The sequence below is a fragment of the Camelina sativa genome, chromosome 11 (genome assembly GCF_000633955.1).
Source record: "Camelina sativa cultivar DH55 chromosome 11, Cs, whole genome shotgun sequence".
Lineage (NCBI taxonomy): Eukaryota > Viridiplantae > Streptophyta > Magnoliopsida > Brassicales > Brassicaceae > Camelina > Camelina sativa.
Window position 1 is genome coordinate 48036233 of NC_025695.1, and position 25316 is coordinate 48061548.

Below are 25316 nucleotides of genomic sequence, written 5' to 3' on the forward strand. Positions count from 1 at the left end.
AAAAAAAAAAAAAAAAAAAAAAAAACACACACACAGAATCATAAAAAATATATAAATCTCACTCTTTTTTTTTGCTTAAGATATTCCCAATAGTAATTTTAGTTTTTTTTCTTGTTACATGAGCTTTTTACTTGATATATACACCCATAATTTTCGGACACAAGAAATTGAAAATGAAAAAAAAAAAACACACATTCTCAAAAAAAGAATAGAAGAGATTCACAATTTCTTTTTTATTCCTCTTTTTTTCCAACTTGCACAATTTTAAGCATATTCTTTTTAATTTTTGTTTTCTCTCAAATAAAAAGAAAGAAATAAATTAATTAAGAATCAGATCCTAATGCTTAACGAATGTTTCAAATCTCCCACATGAAGAAGATGCTTTCCCAAACCAATCTTCCTCTTCCCAACCTCATCAACAACACTCAAATCTTTACACACCTCAACCCTAAACCTAACCACCGCTTCTTCCATCTTCCCCAACCGAACCTTCTCGAATCCTAACAAATGCTTCCTCGGCGATCCGTGAACCGCCGGCGGCGTCGTGTACAGAAACACCGTGTGTATCCCTTCTCTATCTCCCCCGTTTCGTACCTTGATCTGAACCTCAAACGCAGATCCACCGCCTGAAACGGCGTTTTCGCAGTGCGGTCCGATCGCGTCAAGCGATTGACATTCCGATGATCGGCAAACGTGATTCTCTTCTAATCCGAGGGTAACGAGACGTGGAGCTTTGACTAAGGTGTGGCTGAATTTTGTGTAGCTGAGTCCGTCTCCGAAGGCGTAAACCGTTTCTCCGGCGTAGAATCTGTAACTCCGACCCGGATAATCGTTTGATTTGTCGGGTCTCATGTTCATGTTCGTCATCGGAACTTTCTCTACATACGACTGTGGATACCAAGTCATCGGTAATCTCCCACCTACAAAACCAAACCAAAACCGGTTTATCAAAATTGCAATTACTGTACCCGGTTATTATTACCGGTTTAGGCTACTAGAAACAGAGTATTTACTTGGATTGTAACGGCCGAAGATAACATCGGCAATAGCGATACCACCGGCTTCTCCGGGATAACCAACCCATAAAATTCCGGCGATCTTTGGGTCGTTTTTAGCGAATGTAATATCGAAACCTCCTCCGGACATAATGACGAGCAAGACCGGTCCCTTTGCTGCTTTAGCCACTTCTGTCACTAGCTTTGATTGCTGTCCTGGAAGATTCAGGTCCACTCTGTCACGGCTCTCTGCCTCTATTGATTGATCTGCACCGATCACAAGCACAGTCACATCCGCTGTCACAGCTAGTTTCGTGGCGCCGGCTATATCCGCCACCGCACAAGCTACGTTGGAGCAGCCTGGTAGATATGTTGTAGATACCGTCCCGGCTAAACCTTGAAGTGGTGTTGTGTATTTGCACGGTGTGCCTTCGTAGTTTCCTATCATTGTCTTGGTGACATTAGCGTTCGGTCCAATCACGGCTAGCGTTTTGGTCGATGTAGGAGAAAGCGGTAAGCATCCATTGTTCTTGAGTAGAACAATGCCTTGCCTTGCCGCTTCTGCAGCTAGCTCTTGGTTACTAGGTGTGCATACGTCTTTAGGACCCAACCCTCCGTACATCTGTTTCTTTGGATCTCCATCGAAGAATCCTAAACGCATAAGGGTCAAAAAGTTGTTCGTAATCGCCTTATCGATAGCTGTCACGTTTACCAAACCAGCCTTAACCGCTTCCTCTGTATGTTGACCCAAGAACGAGCCACAGTTCAAATCTAAACCTGCCAGTATAGATACGGCTGCAGCTTCCGCTGGAGTCTTGGTATAGTGTTGGTTCTTATACAACACATCTACTGAATCACAATCTGAAACAATGTAGCTATAAGAAAGAAAAAGGAAAAAAATCAAAACCAAAACAATCTTTAAAAAGTTTAAAAACCCACTGATCGGATCAGAGAGAGCATTACCCATTTAATTTCCATTCACCGCGGATAACACCAGAGAGCAGATCCGGATCAGCGCATGTTGGTTTGCCGTTAACTTGATTGTAAGAACACATAACACTCGCCACATTCCCATCAACCACACAACTCTTGAAAGGTGGTTGGTACGTATCATCCATATCTTGTTGAGTCACCTACTCCATCACAACAAAAGCACAAAAAAAAAACAGTTGGTTAAAACACTAAAATTGTATTTAGTCTACTCTAACCAAATGTTGTACCCAACCCGGGTTTACTACCATTGAACCGGATTAACCAAATAAACCACACCAAGAACTGAGCCAAACATACCAAATTATCAGACTTCCTAATTCTTACTCTGATAAAAACAGTTTAAAACACTGAATAATGTTTAAGATATATACCACGGCGTTGAAACTGTAACGTTCTACGCCTTTCCAATTATCGACATCGTAAGCAGTGTAGTGTTTGCAGCAGGCGGCAACTTTGAGGCGGTTAGAATCGCCACCGTCAGTCTCTTGAAGACCCTTAACATACCCGGAAGCATACTTGCTAGCGAGCAATGGATCTTCTCCTGGAGTCTCTTGTCCTCTTCCCCATCTAGGATCTCGGAATATGTTCACGTTCGGTGACCAATACGTTAGTCCGGCTAATCCCACGTTATACATTGCCCTCGCTTCCGTCGAGACAACCTTAACAAACACGTAATACTAATGTCATACAAAAAAAGCCATAGTGTATCCAATCCGGTTTGAAATTGTATTGAGGAAACCAACATAAAAACCGAAACCGATTTAAATCAACGAAGCCGTATCCGGTTGATTTCATAGAAAAAGAAATAAACCGAAACCGAACCATGAATCATCATGGGCACTGAAAACACAATTCAATGTGGGATATTCAGTACTGGTTATAAGTACGAAAACGACGTCGTATAACGTGCTGTAAAGTGTTAACTTGTACCAAACGAAAGAGAAAAAAAAAAAGAAATACGAGTGACCCAGTTTCATAATAAGTAAGATATTCCTATTATCCAAAAAGAAAAATAAAAAGCAAAGGACGAAAATAAAATAAAAGGAATTTAAAAATATTTATACATAAGTCGAAAATGGATAAATTTTTATTATTACCTTGCCAATGGCTTGAAAGAGAGATACGTTGAAAGATGCGGCGGTGAGTATAACCTGAGGGAAACTCGTGGCCCCGGGAACTTGGCCGGTAAAATGCGTGCCGGGTCCGATGTAAGAAACGCCGTGAAGTGCTTCCGACCACCATTCATACGTCGGAATCCCAAGCCTAGTCACGCCATTAGCTTTACTCACTAAAAAGCCGATCTTTTCTTGCAAAGTGAGCCTCGCGACCAGATCAGCGACTCGGTACTCGATCTTTAAAACGGTGTTGCAGAATCCATAAGCGGCGAGAGAAGGGTTAGCAGCTACGTCGCAGGCGAAAACCGGCGATGAAGATTGAGCGTTTGATAAATCTAAAACGTAGAGGAAGAAACAGAGAAAGGAAAGAAGAACAGAGGAAACAGAGGATGGTGAAGAAGAGCCCATTGCGTAAATGCGCAGTGTCTTTAGGTTTCGTGGGATATTATTTGTGGTTAGTGATACTGTTTTTATAGTAATAAAGAGTGGTATAAAGCCGCTACTAGCCTACTAGGGAGGCTACGCTCTCTCGCTAAAGAATCTGTGGTTAGTATAGATTATTGTCGACATTTATTAATATTTTTTTGGCATATTATAATTAAGATTATGTGAAAAAGATGATACGATACTCGAGGAAAGAAATAATGATACGGACCATACGGTGTTTGTGGATAGTATTAGGATTTATGACCCCTGTGTCTTTGTTAAATGATAAGTCTGATTTTACTTTATACAGTTTTTACAAAAAAAACAGAAAGAAAGCATGCGACTATGCGAGTGGGTTTTAGCTTTCCATGAAAAGCTGTACATCGAATATTCTACGTATAAATTTACTTCTTCTCCTTTTGTCTCACCGTATAGACTTACCTTTTTGGGTATAAAACTAATAAAATATGAATTGTAAGTATATATACAATTTCGTTTTCAGGCGACCCCATATTAAAATGCTTTCTTTTTCAATATAACGAGATCTTTGGTTTTTGGGTCTGCCAATATCTTCACGTCCAAAAGCATTGTAGTTTATTATCAAGAAGGGGTGTAGCAGTACTTTGTTAAAAAAAAAGAAAAAAAAAAAGAAGGGGTGTAGCAATAATATCTTTTAAAATTGGTGATCCTTAACTTAACTGTGTTTGGTTAAGCGTTGGGGTATGGTCAATTCGATATATGTGGCTTGGATACTCCAGACGATTAGAGTCAAAAACTTTGGACTTTGTCGTGTGCATATATGAATGGGAGAGGTTGCTAAGTCGTTTTTTGGTTGAAAATGATCAAGGATGTTGGCTATTGCGTTGCGTGTAAACAAGAAAGACAATATGTTTAAGACTTATTTGAAATACTGAAACTTATGCGGGATCACTTAGTTTAACGTGGTCCAGTTGATGATCCCACATATAAACACATCTTTTAATAATAACAGTGTGAGTCAGTGAAATGCCCTAAAAAAAACTATCACTATTTAAATGTGCAAATTCTAGTTTTCTATTAATTTCATCACCATTTTACGGTGGAAAATGTTGTTTTCTTTTTGTATTGGTTTTGGTTGAACAAGAGAGTAAAGAAAAGTCATAGATCCCAATAAGGAGAAAGTGTTTGGTAGTGACCCGTGACGGTGTCGTATTCTTAATCAAATGGTAAAAAAATTTGTCGAGGTACTGCAAAGAGCAAGTTGCGCTTCTCTTTGTTTCGAGTCCGTGAACCTTGATGGTTTCGACTTTCAAACAGTTGTTTTCATTTGCATGACAGCCTGTCACTAATTAAGGTTTTTTCTTGCGCGTGACTCACCTCACATTTTACATATAGTATAGATTAACCCCGTTTATAATACTCATACTTTTATAGTTCCTTTAATTTACTCATTTGGATAACATAAAAACTTCATGGGAGCATGATTTCAACCTTTTGAAAGATAAACTACGATATAACATCTACTACAAAATTATCCATCTAGTAATAGAAGATTCTTTAATCCTAAAACCTTTAGTATAGTGTTGTTACTTCGTAGTTTATAGTTTTCAATTTCATTACTTTTGGCTAAGTTTTTTCTTAACTAAGTCGAGTAGTTGATTTGACACGTAGCATACGAAAGCAAATGTTTGTACTTTTACAATCATAAAGAATATAAAAAATAAGTATATATGCACCACTTGGATTTAACTTAACGTATGTATATGAGTTTTATGGATGAGTGAGATAGTACCATCATATCATGTGGGTCTACGATATATATGAATTTCACTGAACACGTTTTTCTGGTCATTGCAACATTCACCAAAAGTTGTAAACTCTTCAAATTAATTTGATTGCGGTTTTAGATATATATATATTTTGGTTATATCTGAAAAAAATGGACGAAACGAATTACAAAAGTGGAATAAACCCCCATATAAATTATCCTTTTTTTTTTTTTTGAGTACGAAAATGTATTACGAAAACATAGAGCAAATAAACGATCGAGTTTCCACATCAACATCCAATGCATGTGTCTGCTTTTATTTTATTATTTTATTATTATTATTATTATTTGGGCAAAATGTCTGCTTTTATTTTTGTTAGCTTTGGACCAAGATTCCAAGAAACATACAATTTCCATAATTCACATAAAACCAAAGAAAAGAAAAAAAAAGGAAAACAACGTTGCAAGTTGCAAGTATTATTGTCATTTGTCTGCAATAAGTACTAACAACTTATTTACAGGTTTTTGAAATTAGTGATTTACAGATATATATGTATAAACATACATAACAAGTATTATTAGAGAGATTAAGGATGAAGAAGAAATGATTAGATTTATTTGTTTGCACTTTTCATAGGACACATACTTCACTCTGTCACAAGTAACGAAGGGGATCATCTACACTTTATTTGTTAAATTAAACAAATTCACAAAGATAATGATTGCTAAGTGTCTGCAGCTATTAATTATTGTTTATATTAAATGAAACATGCAAGTATTAGAATACTGCTCCTTTTATTAGAGAAATCTTTATGGTTTTAAAATAATTAGAATCCAATAATGACTATGTTAAATTTATACTAGTTTAATGTCAGTTGCTAATTTGCTACAATAAAGCTAAGTCTGATCTGATTATGAAATTCCAATCACCATACTTATCAAAATCAAAATCAATCTCGCTTTATTTAATGATGGATATATAGTTAGGTTTGCGGCATTTGGGACATACATATTGAGGATAATATTACAAACTGGCTCCAAAACAAATTAAAGTTGCATGGTTACGTGTTAGCAATTTGTGAGGACATAAAGAAAATCAATTAGGTTATTTACGTCTTAAATACGTTACAACAATGTCTCGATCATTTGATTTCATATGTTTCTGTAAACTTTTTTCGCATAATGTTTTTTTGAAATGCATGTGTTAATTTCACACACACAAACACATATAAAAATTGATTTATAAATTTATGTATATGCTTGGTTGCTCACTTATTTTACTAATTTCATGATAAAGTTTGTAATTTTCGAGTTTCAAAATTCGGTAAAAAATCAAATGTGTACCTTTTGTCATGTTTCATTTTTAAGAACTCTATTCAATTATATTGTCGTTTTTTACTTATCATTATACGAATTGTGTTATGCGCAATATAATAATTTGCATGATTCCACCACTAGAATCTTAACTTGTCGGAGAAATTACTTTTTCTTTATTTATTTATATTCTTTATAAAAAACAATTGGATTTAATATTATAACGTCGTCAAGATTTTCTTTTTCATTTTATCACAACAAAATTTGACCTACTCTCATAAAATTTTAAACTAAAGCACCACTTGTAAAAACGTTTTTTTCCGAATAAATTTTACATTTTATTTTATCGATAAACAAAAATTTGACCTACTCTTTGAATAATATAACTAAGGTAGGTGATGTTATTGTAGAATATTATTTACATGTGACTTTTTAGACAATATTATTTATAGTTAGAGCAGGTGAGGTGAGGATCGATGAAGACATAACTACTGTCAATTATTGTAATTGGTCGCATTTCACGTACCCAAAATATTCTTAATATCAAATAGAAAGATGCATGCCCCATTATGTAACCCTGTTCATAATTCATAATTAAATAAAATACTTTCTTATGACCTAATAAAGCCTATATATTTCTATGTACAATAACACTTACAGTGGTTATATATATTATACTGTACATAGTAACGTTTTATTTGATAAATTAATATATCATCGAAAGTAACATATATTTTACATTTTAGATAAAAAGTTTGTTATTGGATAACATATTATTTGTTTAAAATCCGTTTGAAAATTTTCAGCCATTTGTGATGTTGTTATTCTAAAGTCATTTACCTAATAAAAACGTCCAAAATTTTATTTGATCATTAATTTAAACAATATGATTATTTAGTAAATATACCCGATGTACGTAATGTTGTTTAATTATGGATTATATAAATGACACACACGCATATGTTATACTGTATAACACAAAACCTGCCACGAATTAATAAAAAGAATCATACTACGTACCCACTCAATAAATTTATATGTTAGTTTCAAATAATGCAATGATGATAACAAAAAATAATTATTGCCGTATAAAATATAGTCCCTTAAACATATACTGTATAATGAATGATACTAAGTACAAACAACTTCAAGTTTTTTTTTCTTTGGACAAACACTAACGACTTCAATAAGACTAGTAGTAGTGTCACTAGATAACCATGTTCTCCAAGCAGTGGTTGATCAGTTGACGCAAAATAATTTCTCTATATCTTTTTTTTAAGTGTATGTTAAGATTTTTAATGTAGATTTCTTGCTAATTTATATATGTCGGTGATTATATTTTTAGTTTTTATTGAAAACCAATCTCTTTCCTTATAATTGATTACTTTTGATCAAGAAACGTAAATTACACTGAGCAATCATTAAGGCTTGATATAGATGTTCAAATTTACTATATTAGTTTTTGTTGGATGTGAATAAATTATCGATAATGATTGATGGATACCAATCCGAACAAATTCGGAATTCCAGCAAAATCTGTTTTTCTATTTCATGTTGTAAATCTCAAATTAATTTATTTAAATGAGTAGTAACAAAAATATGATATGGTTAATACGATTGAGTGAAGAAGAATATAGCCCCAAATATGGAATAGACCCCGTTCGAACCAAAATTGAGATTAAAAATTTAAGTGAAAAAGAACATATGTATATATGGTCCACTATAAAGTTACTATCATCTTATCATGTTAAGATCATAGAAGAGTTAAAGCTTTCATTATGGATAACTTGGAATTTAAGCAACTTGTTCAATCTTTGGCCCAACTTTAGTTGATTAATTAACCAAAAGTTTTAAATCGTACAAAAAAATGATGCATCTACACTAAAAAAATAAATCATAACAGAGAAGAACAACATTGATATAACGCACCAAAACAAAACATAATTGCATATAAATATAAAATGAATCTCAAAACTTAAAATGTAGAAAGCTAAGAGAAAAAAAGAAGGAAAATTCACATTGAACTAATGACGAAGAAGATTATGTTTTTTGAACTTTTGACATCGACCTGCGACTTTATTGTCGCCATTGGTTAGGTAAGTGTTCAAATTGACAATCTCTTTCAACGTTTCTATGATTGTTAATACAGATAATGATATCCAAATTCCTCATCACAAAAAAAAAAAAAAAAAAAATCAACATATTTGAAAATAGAAAAAAGCAATCTGTTCTTTTCGTAATGGGATGATATTGTATCTACTTTTTTTTGTTGGTATGCCCATGCACTACAGCCAAGCAAAAGTGCATCAACTAATAAATAATTTAAATAGTAAAAAACATCAATTTTGTAAATGATCACATTTGACATTTCTCAACAAATGAACTAGTTGATTCCAACAACAGTTTTCTACAGATCCCTTTGTTTTACAGAATACATTACAATCTCTAAAGTCTCTCACCTGGAGAGATTTGTTCATATGATGTTCTTGAGACGGCAAAACTGAACTGAACAAACAGAGACAAATCAGTTAAATTCATGTTAGTATTTCCCGACATAGATGCTTATCGATGTTTAATGAAACTGAGAAACTTACAATTGAGTTTTCATTTTAAAAGAAATGGGTTGCCATCAAAATCTGAGGTTTCTTCTTTTCTTCTTCAACTTGAATTACAGCTTCTTGTCTTATTTCTTCAACCTTTTTATCCCAAATCTCATCCACTAGTTTCCATGTGTCATCGCTGATGATTTGGGTCTGCATATAACATAACACAAGAGGATATGAGAAAAAAAAAACGTTTGTTATTATGATCTATGAGTTCATTTGTTTACTACATACATACCTCCATTGGACGTGGAGCGCCAAATGTCGCAAAACCGATGTTTCCTGGTGAATATGTTACTCTTCCAGGAAGCGATACTCCGTGAATTCCCCATCTTCCCGCATAGATTAAGGCTCCATATTCATCGACAGGTCTCACAGGTTTCTGTTTTTACAGGAATTAAAAGATCTGAAAACCGGGAAAAAAAAAAACCAAAACAGAGAGAGTAGAGAGAGAGAGAGATAACTAACTTGAGGAATCCGTGGAGCTGTGTTGTAAATGTTCCAAATCTCATCAGCTTTGATTTCTCCCTTTTCAAGAAGCACATCTGAAAATAGTATCACAATCTTTAAGGTGGTTGAGTGTATGATGATGTCTGTAGTTGTAACGAAGAAACATTTGATATTCCAAACCTGTGATTTCTTCAAGTGCTGATTGATACTCTTGTAAGATTGATGAGCATTTCTCAACAGCAAACCGCATGTATTCATCACGTAATGCCTCAAGTTTCGGAACAAGCTACATGAAGGAGAATCGAAATTGGTGGCTTCTGAGATTCTCAAGAGCTAATTAAAAAAAAAAAAAAAAGGCTGGAAGTAAGATAAATAAATGAAACTTACGTTTGGAACGAGGTCTCTTTGGTTTCGGTAATAAGCTTTTCCAAAGGCAGTCATTCCCGTCTGAAGAATCAGAAACTCCGCTCGCTGTGAAGCTTCTAAAGTAGACTTCGCAGATATCCAACACAAGTTTTCTATTCCAAACATCTCTTCTTCAACTACTCTGGCTGTGAAGTAAGTGACAGAGATTTTTGTGATCTATAATGGAACGTGAGAGTAATTTCTTCGCTTTCTTTTTGGATTTATAACTTACGAGCACATGCACGGATTATTGTGTTCACATAATCTGACTTTCTCGCAAAAACTCTTCCTGAAGTTTCAGCGTAACGCATATTTGGTTGGCTTCGGATCGAGTTTATGTCAGTCTGCAGAGAGAAGCACAATGGTCTTAGTCATACTATAATCTAATATAACACATGAAAGAAACTGAAATCAAGTTTCTTGATCAACCTCGCTAATTGGACGATACTGATCGGGGAGATAACAAGCAAGAACAGCAACAGCTGCTTCTCTGTAAGCCAATCTCAACTTCAGTTCCTCTGGAACTTCAGTACTATCTTCTTGCCCAGTCTCAAATGTTCCTTTTTGCTGTAATTAGTGGAATCAGCATTTGCTAAAGCAGACCTAAGCGTTGATAAGCTGGAAATTAAACACTAATTACCCTCTTAAGCGCCTCTAGGAGTTCCTCTCTTCCAATGTAATCTAAATCTTTTCTAGCAGTCAAGATTCCAGCTTCATTTCTGTAAACAATTACCCAAACATCAGTGTTTTCCGTTTTTACCTCTGCAATAGTCTAAACACATAGTTAAAAGTTCTAGCATTATTTATTACAGAACGTTCTGGAGTTCTGCTCCAGTAAAATCTTCAGTGTTCTCAGCTACTTCTTGCAGCAATTCCTCCTTCTCATCTTCAGACCGAAAGAATTTATTTCTAGCATGGACCTTTCATAAAACGAAAGCCTTTAGCTAAAGCACAAAGCAATCCAAAAATCATTGATTGGGAAAGCTAAACTAAGTACCTGTAATATGGCCAGTCGACCATCTTTTGAAGGTAAACCAACCCTTATGATCTTGTCGAAACGCCCTTTTCTTAAGAGAGCAGGATCAAGAATATCTAACCTATTTGTTGCACCTATGACTAATACCTGACAAGATCCATGATTAATAGTACGAAATGTTTACACGGAAATATATTTTATTGCAAATAGAAACATTACTTGCGATGTAGTGACTTTAAATCCATCCATCTCAGTCAATATTTGAAGCAAACCTTGTTCTCTTTCTGCTCCTCCCTATTCAGTTAGTAACACATTTCAAAAGAAAGTTAATTTTCTTAAAGCAAGCTCTAATTTCCGGAACAAAGAAAACATGGAATTCTTACCCCACCAATATCAGGTCCACCTCGCTTACTTCCAATTGCATCAATCTCATCAATAAAGATTATAGATGGCGCAAATGACCGAGAGCTAGCAAAAAGATCTTTAACACGAGAAGCAGCCACTCCTACAAACATCTGAGAGATTGAAAGAGAAATAAGGATAACTCCTTTAAACCAAGACCTTAAGAAACCAGGATACTTAGCACAGTTTAACATGCTGACGTAATCAATCACACACCTCGACAAAGTCAGTTCCATTTGCCGCAAAGAAAGGTAAACCAGCTTCTCCGGCAATAGCTTTAGCCAACAGAGTTTTCCCCGTTCCAGGAGGTCCATGAAGAAGGACACCTTTCGGACAATAGATGCCTTTATTCTGAAATTCCTCATCATTCTTTAAAATCCGCACAATTTCTTGTAGTTCCCTCTTTATATACTCCTGACCGGCAAAATCATCAAATGTTACACCAGTTTTCTCTTCTGCTGATATAAACTTTGCCCTGAAAGAGAGAATCAAACATAATCTTAGATCCAACAAACTTGAGCAGAAGTGGTCAATACCGAAGGAAGTAGTACATTTCTAAACATACCGACTCTTGCCTAGGGAACCAAGTGCTTCACGCTTGAGGGGCTGCCTTATCTTTTTAGTAGGGGTTCCAAGATCACAAGGAATCAACTTGGCATAGATTGGCCTTGTGATACTGTCGATCCAAACATAAAGCGAAACAAAGAGGGCAAGTCTCATAGACCAAACCACAAAAGTGGCAACTGTAGTATAAACTTCAGCTGGAACCACATCTACATTAAAAACCTCGACGTTGACTATTTGCTGATGCAACTTCTTCCATACATCATTCCAACCATCAATTGGCATTCGGTCAACGATGTGCCGACGAAAAATTATCTCCTTGTTCGAGTTTTCTTCTTCTCCTTGGGGATCCCCATCTTTATAATAAGGCAATATCACTGCACCAACAACAAAACTTAAGCAAAATGTATCAAAGAGCAAATTTGACACCATATTCTAGCTTTGAGAGGCATGATGCAATGTATCACAGACGTAGTTCATATTGATATCATCCCCGAAACACACATAGTAATAATATCTGGCAGACCAACTAAAGAGCCTAGTCACACTGAAACGCTGAAAACAGAACTAAGAGCGACAGCATCATTGAAAGAAAATCCTCGAGAAGGAACTAGCTTTTTTCGGAAATTAACCGCAGTTGAGCAAATTTATTTCATTGGCATGTGTTACCAATTACAAAAAAAAAACACTGCAATCATAATGTTTTCTGTAACTTCGAACCTGATATGGTCTGTCCGTAATTTGAATACTCCATGTATTGAACACTGTTGGAATCTAAGAGCTTCATAAAATCACTAAAATTGATCCGGTGAGAGGTTTCAGGATCCCATTCTGTTCCTTTTAACTTCCCTCGCATAGTTAACAATGTTCTACTCCAATCTGAAGCCATCACAAGCTGCCTTTCTAATTGTACATTAGCCTTTCTCTCTAGCTCTTCCATATTGCTAAGTCGTTCTCCTTCAGCGTCCCTTAATCTCTGCAAAATCAAAGCTTTAAAAACTCCACTAAACGAATGCAACATACCCTCTTATCTACAAGTATACAATTCAAAATCCTAATTGATTTGTCACTTCCCATTCTAGAAAAATCTAAACTTTGACATGATTTGCAATTGAGATTAAAAAAAGAGAAAGACCTCAAATAAAAGATTCGACTCAGCATCTTCTTCCCGTGAAACTGAAGACTCGGTAGACTCAAAGCTCGATGTACTGCAACAAGTAATCAACAACCCATCTCTACGCGAAGGAAATATATTGACTTTACAGCTCAATTTAGCTCCCTCTGGTTTTCTCCGACGGACGAAACTAGAAAGAGAACCCCGAAATTGAAAGGGGAAGAGGGTATTAGAAGGGTTTAAGGGTTTCGAGAAATGGGTTGGAGCTAATGAACTCGAGATATAAAACGCCATTGTTGGACTGAAATCAAATCATCAGAGAGGATAAAAATTTCCTCACTTTATAGTTCCCTCAATTTCTAACGATAGGAGGTGAAATCTTGAAGCTGGGTGGGTTCTTCACGGAGGAGATTGGAAGAGACGATCAAAACGGTGCGTTTTAAATAGATTACTCGGTTCTATCGTAACCGAGATACACTGATCAGTAATTTTGATACCCAACATCTGTTATTGCTATCGAACCGAGCACAATTCTTTTTCTTTTCTCTAACTGACTCAAAACGACGTCGTTTAAAAATTAGTAAAAAAGAAACTGAAATATTATGGAATCGAACCCTTGACAACGCAAACTGATGTCAAACTCTCGTAACCACTGAACTACGATACTATTTCCTTAATGAAGTATACGAAATATTTATATAGACGTAACACCAACGAGTAGTTCATTGGCTTTGGTTATGTACATGAAGAAAGCCTTATACTTATCTGATTCAATGACTGAATTTCTTCAAAGCCAAAACCAAACCAGAGATTAGCATTTCATCATTACCATAGGCACATTTGTGTACCTACCTATCCTAGATACTAAAATAATCAACAACGAGTACTGAGTGTTTATAGGATATTATACATTGGAGAAAGAGTTAGAATATTAAGAGTTCTAAGTGTTTATAGGATATTATACATATATACACAAATTTATGTATATATATAAATTTTAATTAATGATAGAAATATAGTTTAAGTAATATTAAAATTTCCCCAAAAACACATCAATTTTAAAATTTGGAACGAAAAAAATATGAATTTTCGAAATGTCATATAAATCTCAAAATATTGGTTGACTTCTCGATAAAATAGATAAGAAGTGTTATTGGTTTACTGATTTGTAAATTCATATATAATTTGAAAATCCAAACACATCAATAATGAAATAACATGTTTTCTTATTGGATTTGAATCATCATATTTTCACTTTCAAATCCATTTAAAATATATTATAGATTTTGAAATTTAAAAATAAATCACTAAACAAATAACAGAAGATTCTAACTAGTATTTATAAATTATATAACCAATCTATATAGTATTTTGTACTATACATTCATTATACAAGATCCTTTTCCATTGGAGATACAATTACAACAAGTTGGATTTTATACATTCATTACACAAATTCATTTCCATTAAATTTTATGTTATACCCTTATGGTTATACTTATTAGCCGTTACCAACAGAATAATATGGGGCAAATTCTCAAACATTGACTCACCCAGCATGTAACACCTCAGATTCAATTCAGCAGCAGGTTTTTTTTGGCTCCTTTATGATTTATGGCGCGGTACACCTGATAGTTGCCCTTACGTAGATCAAAATCCGAGTCGGAAAACTTCCGTTAATGGCTCGACTGAGCATTTAAAAATCGCAAATAAGTGTTTTTCTTCTCAATTCTCCATGTGAGGGTTCTTTAAATTGGAGACATTCATGTCAAATTATTTTTAAGAATAATAGACAATTTATAGATTTATCGATTATTGTAGGTAATATTATTGATTGAGATATGAGAAAATCTTTGAAAATCTTTCTATTACTCTAATTTATTAATTCTCATTAATTGATTAATGTCTTTCTTTTACATATTAGAAAATACCAATAAATTTAGATTTTAAGGTTATAATATAATAACAAACCTCGCTAATTCTCATTAATATTTTTTTTCGTTTTTTTATTGTAAGATTATTTTTATATTGTTATATTTATTTAGAACTACAGAGATATTTATATAACAAAAACAAATTTGGCAAACAATCTTATAATTTTGGCATGTTCTAATTTGTAAAAGCAATCATTGGATGGCAATGAATGTAATTAGATTCATAATTTTGGCATATTCTAATTCGTAAAAAAAATGACATTTTGCGCATACACTCAATTAATAATACCCACGTATTTTAGGATATTTCCAAACGGTGCGTTTTATAGTAATTGAATTGCACCGCACCGTTTAAAGTAGATGCAAGAACCGGATACTGTCAAATTCGAATTTCCGGTAAAACAGCAATTTTGAAACCAAACCGGATTTGAAAGAGCAAAAAAAAAAAGCTTGATGTCCGGACCGGAGGAGGAAAGAGACCGTTGTAGTCTTTGTAGATCTGTCTTGTCGTTCATCGGGGGAGATGGTGAAACACAGAAGTTCATCTCGTTCGATAGTCTCATCTTTTTCTTCAACTAGACTCTTGTCTATAAAAGCTATATCTCTCTACTTGATCTTCATCTTTGCTTTTACCATCTGGGTTCTTGTCTTCAGCTCCAGAAACATACTAACCGACGATGACCAACATCGGGATCTAATCGATTCAGAATCATTTCCGCCACCGTATCTGCCTTTTAGGAAGAGAAATTTCTGTCTTTTTTCGTGGGTTTTGGATTTGAACGAAGAAATGAAGAGTCTTGATTTGTGTTTTTGATCGGAACGATTGAGAAAGTAAAAAAAAAAAAAACTATAACTCATTATATAATTGATCGGTTCGTTGTCATGTTAATTCGATAAGCATACTATATTGTACAGATATAGTGGCTGTTGCCCACATCATGAATGCAACTTTAATCATTCCTGAGCTGGATAAGCGTTCGTTTTGGCAAGATTCAAGGTATTTAAAATAATCAACGAGTACTGATCTTCCCATTGGAGAAAGTGTTGGAATATTAAGCGTTCTAATGTACTGCAACAAGTAATCAACAACCCATCTCTACGTGAAGGAAAGATATTGACTTTACAGCTTAATTTAGCTCCCTCTGGTTTTCTCCGACGGACGAAACTAGAAAGAGAACCCCGAAATTGAAAGGGGAAGAGGGTATTAGAAGGGTTTAAGGGTTTCGAGAACTTTATGTATAGCTTGTCCTTGGTAAATGACAAACAAGCAAAGGAACATCATATGTGTTACGGCTAAACCCACATCATAGCCTTAACACATATGACACGTTCCTTTGCTCGTTTGTCATTACCAAGGAGATCGGGACGACAAGCTATACATAAATGCCAAGTACTTAATTAGAGGATGATATTCATCTTCCCATCCGCTAATTATGTTCTCAGCGCTGACCAAGTCGGTTGAGGCATAATCCCAGCAAATAATATGGTCTTGCTGGTTTCTGATCCAACCCAATTACGTGCGCCATGAATCCTCACACAATAGTCCCTTACAGAAACGTGTTTGCCAAGCAAGGGCATCCACAAGCCCATTAGAAGATGCAAAATAAGTCCATCCTTTGTAGCCCGACTCCGTGCTTTTCTAAGGATCTCATTACCCAACATCGTTTCAATAAGTGCTTCTTCCATCCGACAAAGTTGTGTTGCTTGTAGTGTTTGCATCAATTCTTCTGGACGTTGGGGGGCGCCCATCTCTGGAGGATCTGTCTCCATAGGATCATCAATGGGCTCTTCATGTGCCTGCAATACAACTGCAATACAATTTCTTTTTTTTTTTTGCAAAGAAATAAAATCAATGAATTTATATCAATAAAATGAATCGATATAATTACTTGTCTTTTTCTTCATTTATATCTTATCACATTTGTTTTATCCTCAATATAGAAAAGTAATGGTCCATTATATATATATATATATATATATAATACTTACATTTTATTTTCTATTTACTTAAAATTTAATTTAAGGTGTTAAACTTTAAATGGTTTTTGACATTATAAAAATTAAAACATATTACATATAGTTAAGTATTTTTCAACTAGTTTCATCGATAAAATTTTGCATTTCCATAACATCTTACATATTATATATTGTTTAATATGAAAAGTTAAATTAGCAAAAGAATAAACAAAACATGTGCCAAAAATAAGCAAAACATATGCCAAAAATAAGTAAAAAAAAAATTATTTTCATAAGGGGAGAAACTCAGTTAAACGTAAAACCTTTGAAGATTTTTTGTTTTTCGAAGACCTTTAGTTTCGGATACAATGTAAGACTCTTAAATAAACCTAACTAACCAACATCAATATTGAAGAAAAAGTAGTTGTAGAAGAAGAAAAGAAAGTATAATCCAGACTCAATATAGAACCATGTTCCTGACAATATTTCTCATATGCGTCGGTTCCTTTCCGTAAATCATTCCAAAACCACGTGGCATAAGCAAATGGCGTATAACTCAAATAACCATTTGTATTTTTCTTCTTAGCCACAAAGATATTTTATCCCGCAGATGTCAAATAACTAAATTGTAGGACAGAATCACAATCAACAGAAATGAAAAGCATGTTAGGTGAGAGATTGTTAAAAGGTGCCTGACTCAACATTTCATCAAAAAAATATCGAGAATCAACATGTTTCTGCTCCGTTTCCTTCTCGGTGGATGACAAATGCTTACCACGACAAAGTTCTGGTTGAGATGAAGATGCACCCTCTTTCACCTCTTCTTCCTTTTTTCCCTCCTCCACAGGCTGAGGAGATTTCACCTTAGTCGCGACTTCCCTTGCACGAGTCTGAGTTTGAGTTTCCTGCGTCGCGGTCTCTACCATCACCGTCTCATCCTTCTTACTCGTGGAAGACGATGAAGAATCACTTTTCCGGCATGCTTTCGAACCGTCCTTCCTTTCCCTTCCCTCTGTTCTCCATTTTATGAGTGTAACTAAACCAAAAGAAGCACAAGAAACAGCAAAGATATGAATGCGGATATCTTCAGATCTCGCTTGAAGAAGAGAAAGATAGAGAAATGAAAAAGCAAGAGCTAGTATTTAATGGGGTTTGGTTCCGATGGTTTGAAAAAATCGCAGAAGAAAATGAAGTTTTTCTAACTTTCCCTCAAAATTGAAAGACTTACAATCTTTTTTGTTTGGATGGGTGTAAGCTGTAAACCATATTAAATTCAAGCATTCGACCATTATTTGTATAAATTATTGTTCTCATTAACTTGCCCCAATTAATGATCATGTGAATGTTTTTTTTTTTACTACTCGAGCAAGTTGGATGACACTGTAAAGAATGTTTATTGAGTATGTCTTTACAATAGTACAGTAGAGGTTTATATACAGAAGAGGAGAGGGAACCTCTAGGTTAAGCCATTACTATACATTCCTAATATAGAGATATCATATAATCTTGTGTATCTTGGAATATCTCTTACAGACACTATCTATTTCCAAAAATGGAGAAATACTCATTTTTATTCAAATTCTTATTCCATTTTTTTTTTTCGGATCTGTTTAAACAAATGTAAACAAAAGTGTGGGCCTTACTCGTTTACACATTACATCGTCTATGGCCCTTTTACTCTATTTAAAATGATTAAAAGGATAATTAGAAAAGGAGAGAAGGTATTAGCAATTAATCCCATATTCAATGCATTAGTGACTTCAAAGTGCCCCTACTCTAGGATCCCACTTAAAAAAAGAACCATATGCTGTTACTTGCCTATTCCTAATTTGTATCATTCTTGTTATAGTAAAATGGTAAAAGAAATCAATAAGAAGAGAAAGGAAACAAAATATATATCTGAAAAAGAACAAAATGGGGTCACTGAATGTTTTGATATGTCAAGACTCAAGACGGTCCGGTTTAACATTTTCAGACGATAAGGCGCAATGAACCTACTAGTCTACTACACCTCACACGAAGGTGCAGTGCCCATTTCCAAAAATAGTGTAATTTGAACAAAGAGAAATAGGTGAGGAAATTTAAGAAAAAGGGATGATAAAAAGGAAAGATTACTATTAAGTGAAAAGTATGAAATTATGAAGACTACCCGATTCTTCTTTGCTTAGCTTTTCCGTATTTGGCATGCCCTTAACCACCACTTCCTTCGCATCTTTGTAAATTAAACAAATTAATATACAGTATATATTAGCTGTGAACTACTGATACACTTTTATTTACGTGGCTTGCTTTTTTAGAAAAAGGGAAAAAATACTAAACAGTGTAGTACTATAATTTTTGTCCACCATGTTCTATGAAACTCGTCCAAACATTAAAGGGTTTAATTATGTCATCAACTCTTACGACTTTTTCTTCTTTTATATTTCTTCGATTGGACACAACGAAAACGGTTTGGTCAGTACTGTCCATTTGTTTTTTTTTTCGGATCTATTTAAACGGTATTAAGATGTATGGCCGTAAGAGTTATACAATTTTTTTTATAAACAACTTATTGGCGTAAATGAATATATTTAATTTGGATTTTGCCACAGTTTAATAGATTTTAAAATTTTAAGCAATTATAAGTTTGTAACTATGAAATACTTTTGATGCATTTTCAAATAGAATTGTAACAAATGAAAGCAACCTTTGAGAAAAACTATTGATCGCAATCATTGATTGTTGGAAAATGAAATATAGTATGTACGGATGTACCTACAAAGAGAGTTTCAATGAATAATAATACAGTAGTATCTTATAATGTACTATTTATTTACACTTGCCTTCCTTTGGTCTAACGGATTTTTAAATCTTAAAGTTAGGTTTGTCATAACTACGATTCGAGCTTAGTTATTTCTAGAAATCATGCATGCATTATATTTAGAGAGTGTCGAGACCGGTGAAGTTGTGTGTTATGTGATGATTGATATTGATCTAAACAACTACGACGAGAGCTCTTCTGTTACTTTAGACCGAATTAAGTTTTTGTAACTGTTGGTTTCGGCGATTAGTGATTACAATTTACAAGTTTACAACGAACGAGCGACACATTTTATTATTTTGTTCTGTTTCCTTCACCTATTAAGGAAAATCAAATCATATTTGCTCTATATGTCACACTAGCAATTACAAAACACATGCATAACGAATTCAAACAAAAAAAAAATTGCTTTTAAAAGCTTTGTAATGTTATAAGGCAACAAAAGGACAAAGACGTTAAATAATTGGGCAAACGCAAAACACATGCATGTACGAATAAATAAATAAAACGTTGCGTTTTAGACATTTTCTCTTTCTAAAACGCATTACCGGTTCTGTTGCAACCGAACATCACCGGTTCACTATCAAATACTAATTATGAAGATACCGAACCGGTGAATTGAAAAAGTGTGTTTTAATTTTAAAGATGAGACCTCACATAGATACCTCATCGAAATATCAAAATCCGAGTCGGAAGTGATTAACATAATGGTGGGAGGAAGACCTCCGTCAATGGCTCGACCCAGCATCTCTTCAATCAAGAGGGAATCAGCTAAATCTGTTTTCCTTCCAAAGAAGTCAGCATTTGGTCCTTCAAGAAACTGTTTGTTACAAAGATCGCAAACAAGTGTTTTCTTCTATGTGAATACGACACTCATTTTAGTGTGATGTCGTTGGAGGAGACAACCACAATGTCCATTGCATCTTAAGGCACCTCTATTGTACATGTGAGGAGGGTCTTTAAATTGGAGACATTCATGTCAAAAGTGTTAGATGATTTATAGATTTCTCTATTTTTTAGGTAATTTTATTGATTGAGATATGAGAAAATCTTTCTAGTACTCTAATTGTTATTGATTCTCATTAATTGATTAATATTTTTCTTTTACATATTAGGAAAAATAATAAATTAAGATTTTAAGATTATAATATAATAATAGACATCTCATTAACTCCCATTAATATTTTTTCCTTTTTATTCTAAGATTATTTTATATTTTTATATTTATTTAGAATTACAAAGATATTTATATAACAAAAAAAAAATTGGCAAACAATCTTATAATTTTGGCATGTTCGAATTTGTAAAAGCAATAATAATTTAATGGCAATGGAAGTAATGTAGATTCATAATTTTGCCATGTTCCAATTTGTAAAAAAAAAAAAAAAAACATTTGGGCAAACACTCAATTAATATTTAATACCCACGTAATCTCGAAACGGGGGTGGGTTTTACAGTTATTGCATTGCACGGCACCGTTTAGAGTAGATGCAAGAACCGGACACTGTCAAATTCGAATTTCCGGTAGGTAAAACAGCAATTTTGAAACCAAACCGGATTTGAACGAGCAAAAAAAAAAACAGCATGATGTCCGGACCGGAGGAGGAAAGAGACGTTGTAGAATGTAGATCTCTGTCTTGTTTGTTCATCGGGGGGAGATGGTGAAACACAGAAGTTCATCTCGTTCGATAGTCTCATCTTTTTCTTCAGCAAGACTCTTCTCTATAAAAGCTATTTCGCTCTACTTGATCTTCATCTTTGCTTTTACCATATGGGTTCTTGTCTTCAGCTCCAGAAACTTACAAACCGACGATGACCAACATCGGGATCTAATCGATTCAGAATCATTTCCGCCACCGTATTTGCCTCCTAGGAAGGTAAATTTATTAGTGTTTCTTCGTGGGTTTTGGATTTGAATGAAGAAATGAAGAGTCTTGATTTGTGTTTTTTGAGCTTCAGAATTTGCAGAAATCGAATGAAAATACTCAACTTTGGGATCCTCCTTTCAGATTTGGTTTGCATCCATGTGTCAAGCCTACTCCTAAATTCAAAGGTATCTATATTCTGATGGATCTTGTACATGAATTGGGATTTGTTGTTCGAATTGATTGATTTCAGATTCCTTTCTTTGTGTTGTTTGATCTTAAATCCCACACGATTGTTTTGTTATCTTTTGCAGAACTTTCAGAATCAGATCATTATATTACAGTGAGAAGTAATGGTGGACTAAATCAAATGCGCACTGGTGTAAGCTGATGTTTTCATGTTACTTGTGTTAGTAGAAATGAATGATTGTGCCAAATCTCAACTGATTCGATAAGCATACTATATTATATTGTACAGATAGCAGATATAGTGGCTGTTGCCCACATAATGAATGCAACTTTAGTCATTCCTGAGCTGGATAAGCGTTCGTTTTGGCAAGATTCAAGGTATTTGTAACTTCATTATGCCTTAGTGTTTGGGTTTTTGGGCTCTTAGTTAGTACTTAGTAGTTATGAAATTGCTAACTTACACTTCACTATTCCTCAGTGTCTTTTCAGATATTTTTGACGAGGAACATTTCATCAAATCCCTGAAGAGAGATGTGAAGGTTATTAAGAAGCTTCCAAAGGAAGTGGAATCTCTTCCTAGAGCAAGGAAGCATTTCACTTCTTGGTCTAGTGTTGGATATTATGAAGAGATGACACACTTGTGGAAGGACTACAAGGTCTTCTTAATCAACTTGTATATTTGCCTCATACTGTTTCACTCATCTTCTCTTCTTTAAATAACTGACAGAATAACCAAAAATGCAGGTCATACATGTCGCTAAATCAGATTCTCGTCTTGCAAATAATGACCTGCCTATTGACATTCAGAGATTGAGATGCCGTGTACTGTATCGTGGTCTCCGCTTCTCTCCTCCCATTGAAAGCCTTGGACAGGTTTGGACCCTTTTACTGCCAATTCTTACTGCTCTTGTTTGTTTGGTAATCACCCACCCACACACAACACAACATAGAAAGGCCGTAGTAAAATCTTATTCCTTTGCATACATAGAAAAAAAATATCAAGTTTATCTTCTCTTTGGGTACTATATAGAAGTTCTGTACTCCATCGTATGGGTCAATGAGTTTTCATCATCCAATGATTGAAATATCAAAAACTGGTATGATGTGTTATAGAGGCCTTATTCAGAGAAGCTTGATAGAAGAATGAACACAGATTTTTCTATCATACATCAGTCTCAGTAGTTTATGCATTTAAGAGGTGTCCTATGGGGCTTCCTGTAGACTTTGGGTTCTGAGCAATCATGACGGTGACACCACAGAAGCTGGTTGAGAGACTCAAGACACGTGCTGGGAGATATATTGCATTGCACCTGAGATATGAGAAGGACATGTTGGCTTTCACTGGTTGTACCTATGGTCTCACTGATGCTGAATCCGAAGAACTAAGAGTGATGCGGTAATAAATTACTCTGTGCATCTAATCTTAACAAAGTAAACATGAAAGGATAAGAGCATAAACTCATCTAATCTTAAAGTTACGATTTTTAAGCTTTATATTACTGGTTGATCATAGGGAAAGTACAAGCCATTGGAAGATCAAAAGTATAAACTCAACAGAGCAGAGAGAGGAAGGCCTTTGTCCGTTGACTCCAAAAGAAGTGGGAATATTTCTGAAAGGTCTGGGATATCCTCAGTCAACAGTCATTTATATTGCAGCAGGGGATATCTATGGGGGTGATGATAGACTCTCTGAGCTTAAGTCGCGCTTCCCAAATCTAGTTTTTAAGGTCTGTTCAACCACCTCTTTATTTTTCCATGTTACTGGCGGGCGATCTAAAGATGATATAATGTTTTGTTTCATGTTCCGGACTTTGTAGGAAACACTAGCTCTGAAAGGCGAGTTGAAAGGTTTCACAGGCCATGCGACTAAAACGGCTGCTCTTGATTATATAATTTCAGTTGAGAGTGATGTGTTTGTTCCTTCACATTCTGGAAACATGGCAAGAGCCGTTGAAGGTCACCGCAGATTTCTAGGTCATCGCAGGACTATCACTCCAGACAGGTTCCATCTTCTTCCTTTTGTTGTCTTCTAACTTCAAAATGTTTTCATCTTTTTTTACTCATCTTGTTACAGTCCATGACAAGTTCCGTCTTGTATGCAGGAAAGGATTAGTGAAACTCTTCAGTAAGATGGAGAGAGGACAGTTAAGAGAGGGACCTAAGTTGTCCAATCTTGTGAAGCAAATGCATCAAGACAGGTAACAAAATAATCATATGTTTGCTTTATACAAGTCAGAATTACAATAAACACATTCTTTTGATCGGTTTTGCAGGCAAGGTGCACCGAGAAGAAGGAAAGGACCAACACAGGGGATCAAAGGACGTGCGCGGTTTAGAAACGAAGAAGCCTTTTATGAGAATCCATACCCAGAGTGTATTTGCAGTTCAAAGCAGCACAGAGAACCCTAACTAATATATTTCCAACTTTTTTTTTGGTTTCTTCAAAACATTCAATTTTTGTTCTGTTTCATTAGATGGGCATAGCCATCGTAGTTATAGTTACCACATATTTCTCAGATTAATCCTGGGACATGTACGAGATCATGTATTTTTACAATTACAATAGCCATGGAATTTTCTTTGGCATACAAAGATTCAAAATTTCTTCCAGACTATTGTAAGCTATAATGGAAACAAGAACAAAACATCATAGTTTAGTACTGATCCAGACAAACTATTTCTAGTGTTACAAGATCTACTAAACGAAGAGCGTGTTAAATTTGGTTAGAACTTAGAAGATCTACTAAACATCATAGTTTAGTACTGATCCAAGTCTGTGTTTATGTGGATTTGGTGTATGTGTGTTTTTTCTTTTCATTTCAAGTGTGTCTGCTTTTGAATACATAATTCATCTATGGGTGCATTAATATATGTGAATGATGGGAGACATTCTTCTTAGCTTTATTTTAGATCGCTGTAGTTGTCCTTTTTATATCGTTGCAGCTTGCACGCAATTTGAAGATCTTGCGGGGTCATAATTGGCAAGCAAAGAGCTTGATATATATTCATCTTGGGGAAAGTAATATATATTGCGTGGATATAAGAAAAATATGTGAAATTTTAAGTTGTGTTCAAAATATTAGTTTATTTCATTTGATTTTTTTTAAACTGGATTTAGAATTTATATACTCCATCTTTCAATACAATTTTTTGTATATTATTACATGATAATATAATTAGATTTTAATTCTATGCACTCAATTAATCCCAATGAGTAACATTTATAATTTTCATATATAAAAAAAGTGCATTGTATCAAATTTATATCTTACTTACTATTTTATAAAAACTAAAAATTAATAAAACATCATTCTCAAAAAAAAAACTGAAAATTAATTTTATTTCATATTTGAAAAAGTAACAATATCTTAAATATATTTGTTTCGTATTTTGTAATCTCATAAGTAATAGGTTTACTACTTGTCCAACATTATCATAAATTAACCAAAAATTCAAAGACGTTATTAT

The 25316-nt window shown here is 34.4% G+C and overlaps 3 protein-coding genes across 4 annotated transcripts; 1 reads left to right on the forward strand and 2 right to left on the reverse strand.

Moving 5' to 3' along the window:
• LOC104727086 (beta-D-xylosidase 4-like) lies at positions 302-3627 on the reverse strand. Its single transcript, XM_010446092.2, has 5 exons — positions 3086-3627; positions 2360-2647; positions 1959-2128; positions 1014-1870; positions 302-920 (listed from the first exon to the last, which is right to left on the reverse strand). Exons 1-5 carry the CDS (start codon positions 3509-3511, stop codon positions 331-333), a joined length of 2331 nt encoding a protein of 776 aa, XP_010444394.1. The 5' UTR covers positions 3512-3627; the 3' UTR covers positions 302-330.
• On the reverse strand, positions 8891-13546 carry LOC104727087 (probable inactive ATP-dependent zinc metalloprotease FTSHI 4, chloroplastic). Of its 2 annotated transcripts, none has more exons than XM_019233226.1 (17): positions 13126-13546; positions 12711-12966; positions 11992-12367; positions 11643-11901; positions 11408-11539; positions 11244-11318; positions 11046-11171; positions 10859-10968; positions 10689-10767; positions 10478-10615; positions 10281-10392; positions 10031-10194; positions 9824-9929; positions 9662-9738; positions 9432-9575; positions 9185-9343; positions 8891-9090 (listed from the first exon to the last, which is right to left on the reverse strand). In XM_019233226.1, exons 1-16 carry the CDS (start codon positions 13396-13398, stop codon positions 9200-9202), a joined length of 2571 nt encoding a protein of 856 aa, XP_019088771.1. In that variant the 5' UTR covers positions 13399-13546; the 3' UTR covers positions 8891-9090; positions 9185-9199. The 2 variants fall into 2 exon arrangements, with proteins under 2 accessions (XP_019088771.1, XP_010444395.1); XM_010446093.2 differs by having other exon boundaries at positions 8891-9095.
• LOC104727088 (uncharacterized protein At1g04910-like) lies at positions 21395-24463 on the forward strand. Its single transcript, XM_010446094.2, has 11 exons — positions 21395-21671; positions 21754-21847; positions 21974-22041; positions 22138-22226; positions 22327-22504; positions 22593-22721; positions 23108-23244; positions 23362-23575; positions 23666-23850; positions 23951-24046; positions 24122-24463. Exons 1-11 carry the CDS (start codon positions 21453-21455, stop codon positions 24255-24257), a joined length of 1545 nt encoding a protein of 514 aa, XP_010444396.1. The 5' UTR covers positions 21395-21452; the 3' UTR covers positions 24258-24463.

Excerpts from the sequence above, each read along its gene's own strand:
- LOC104727088 (XM_010446094.2), top strand. The coding sequence starts at position 21,453 with ATGGTGAAACACAGAAGTTCATCTCGTTCGATAGTCTCATCTTTTTCT. Across the intron at positions 22,227-22,326 it reads TCGTTTTGGCAAGATTCAAG|TGTCTTTTCAGATATTTTTG; the intron begins GTATTTGTAACT and ends ACTATTCCTCAG. Across the intron at positions 22,505-22,592 it reads ACTTGTGGAAGGACTACAAG|GTCATACATGTCGCTAAATC; the intron begins GTCTTCTTAATC and ends CCAAAAATGCAG.
- LOC104727087 (XM_019233226.1), bottom strand. The coding sequence starts at position 13,398 with ATGGCGTTTTATATCTCGAGTTCATTAGCTCCAACCCATTTCTCGAAA. Across the intron at positions 10,195-10,280 it reads AATAATCCGTGCATGTGCTC|CCAGAGTAGTTGAAGAAGAG; the intron begins GTAAGTTATAAA and ends CTTACTTCACAG. Across the intron at positions 9,344-9,431 it reads GCGCTCCACGTCCAATGGAG|ACCCAAATCATCAGCGATGA; the intron begins GTATGTATGTAG and ends TGTTATATGCAG.
- LOC104727086 (XM_010446092.2), bottom strand. The coding sequence starts at position 3,511 with ATGGGCTCTTCTTCACCATCCTCTGTTTCCTCTGTTCTTCTTTCCTTT. Across the intron at positions 2,648-3,085 it reads TCTTTCAAGCCATTGGCAAG|GTTGTCTCGACGGAAGCGAG; the intron begins GTAATAATAAAA and ends GTGTTTGTTAAG. Across the intron at positions 2,129-2,359 it reads GTTACAGTTTCAACGCCGTG|GTGACTCAACAAGATATGGA; the intron begins GTATATATCTTA and ends GTGATGGAGTAG.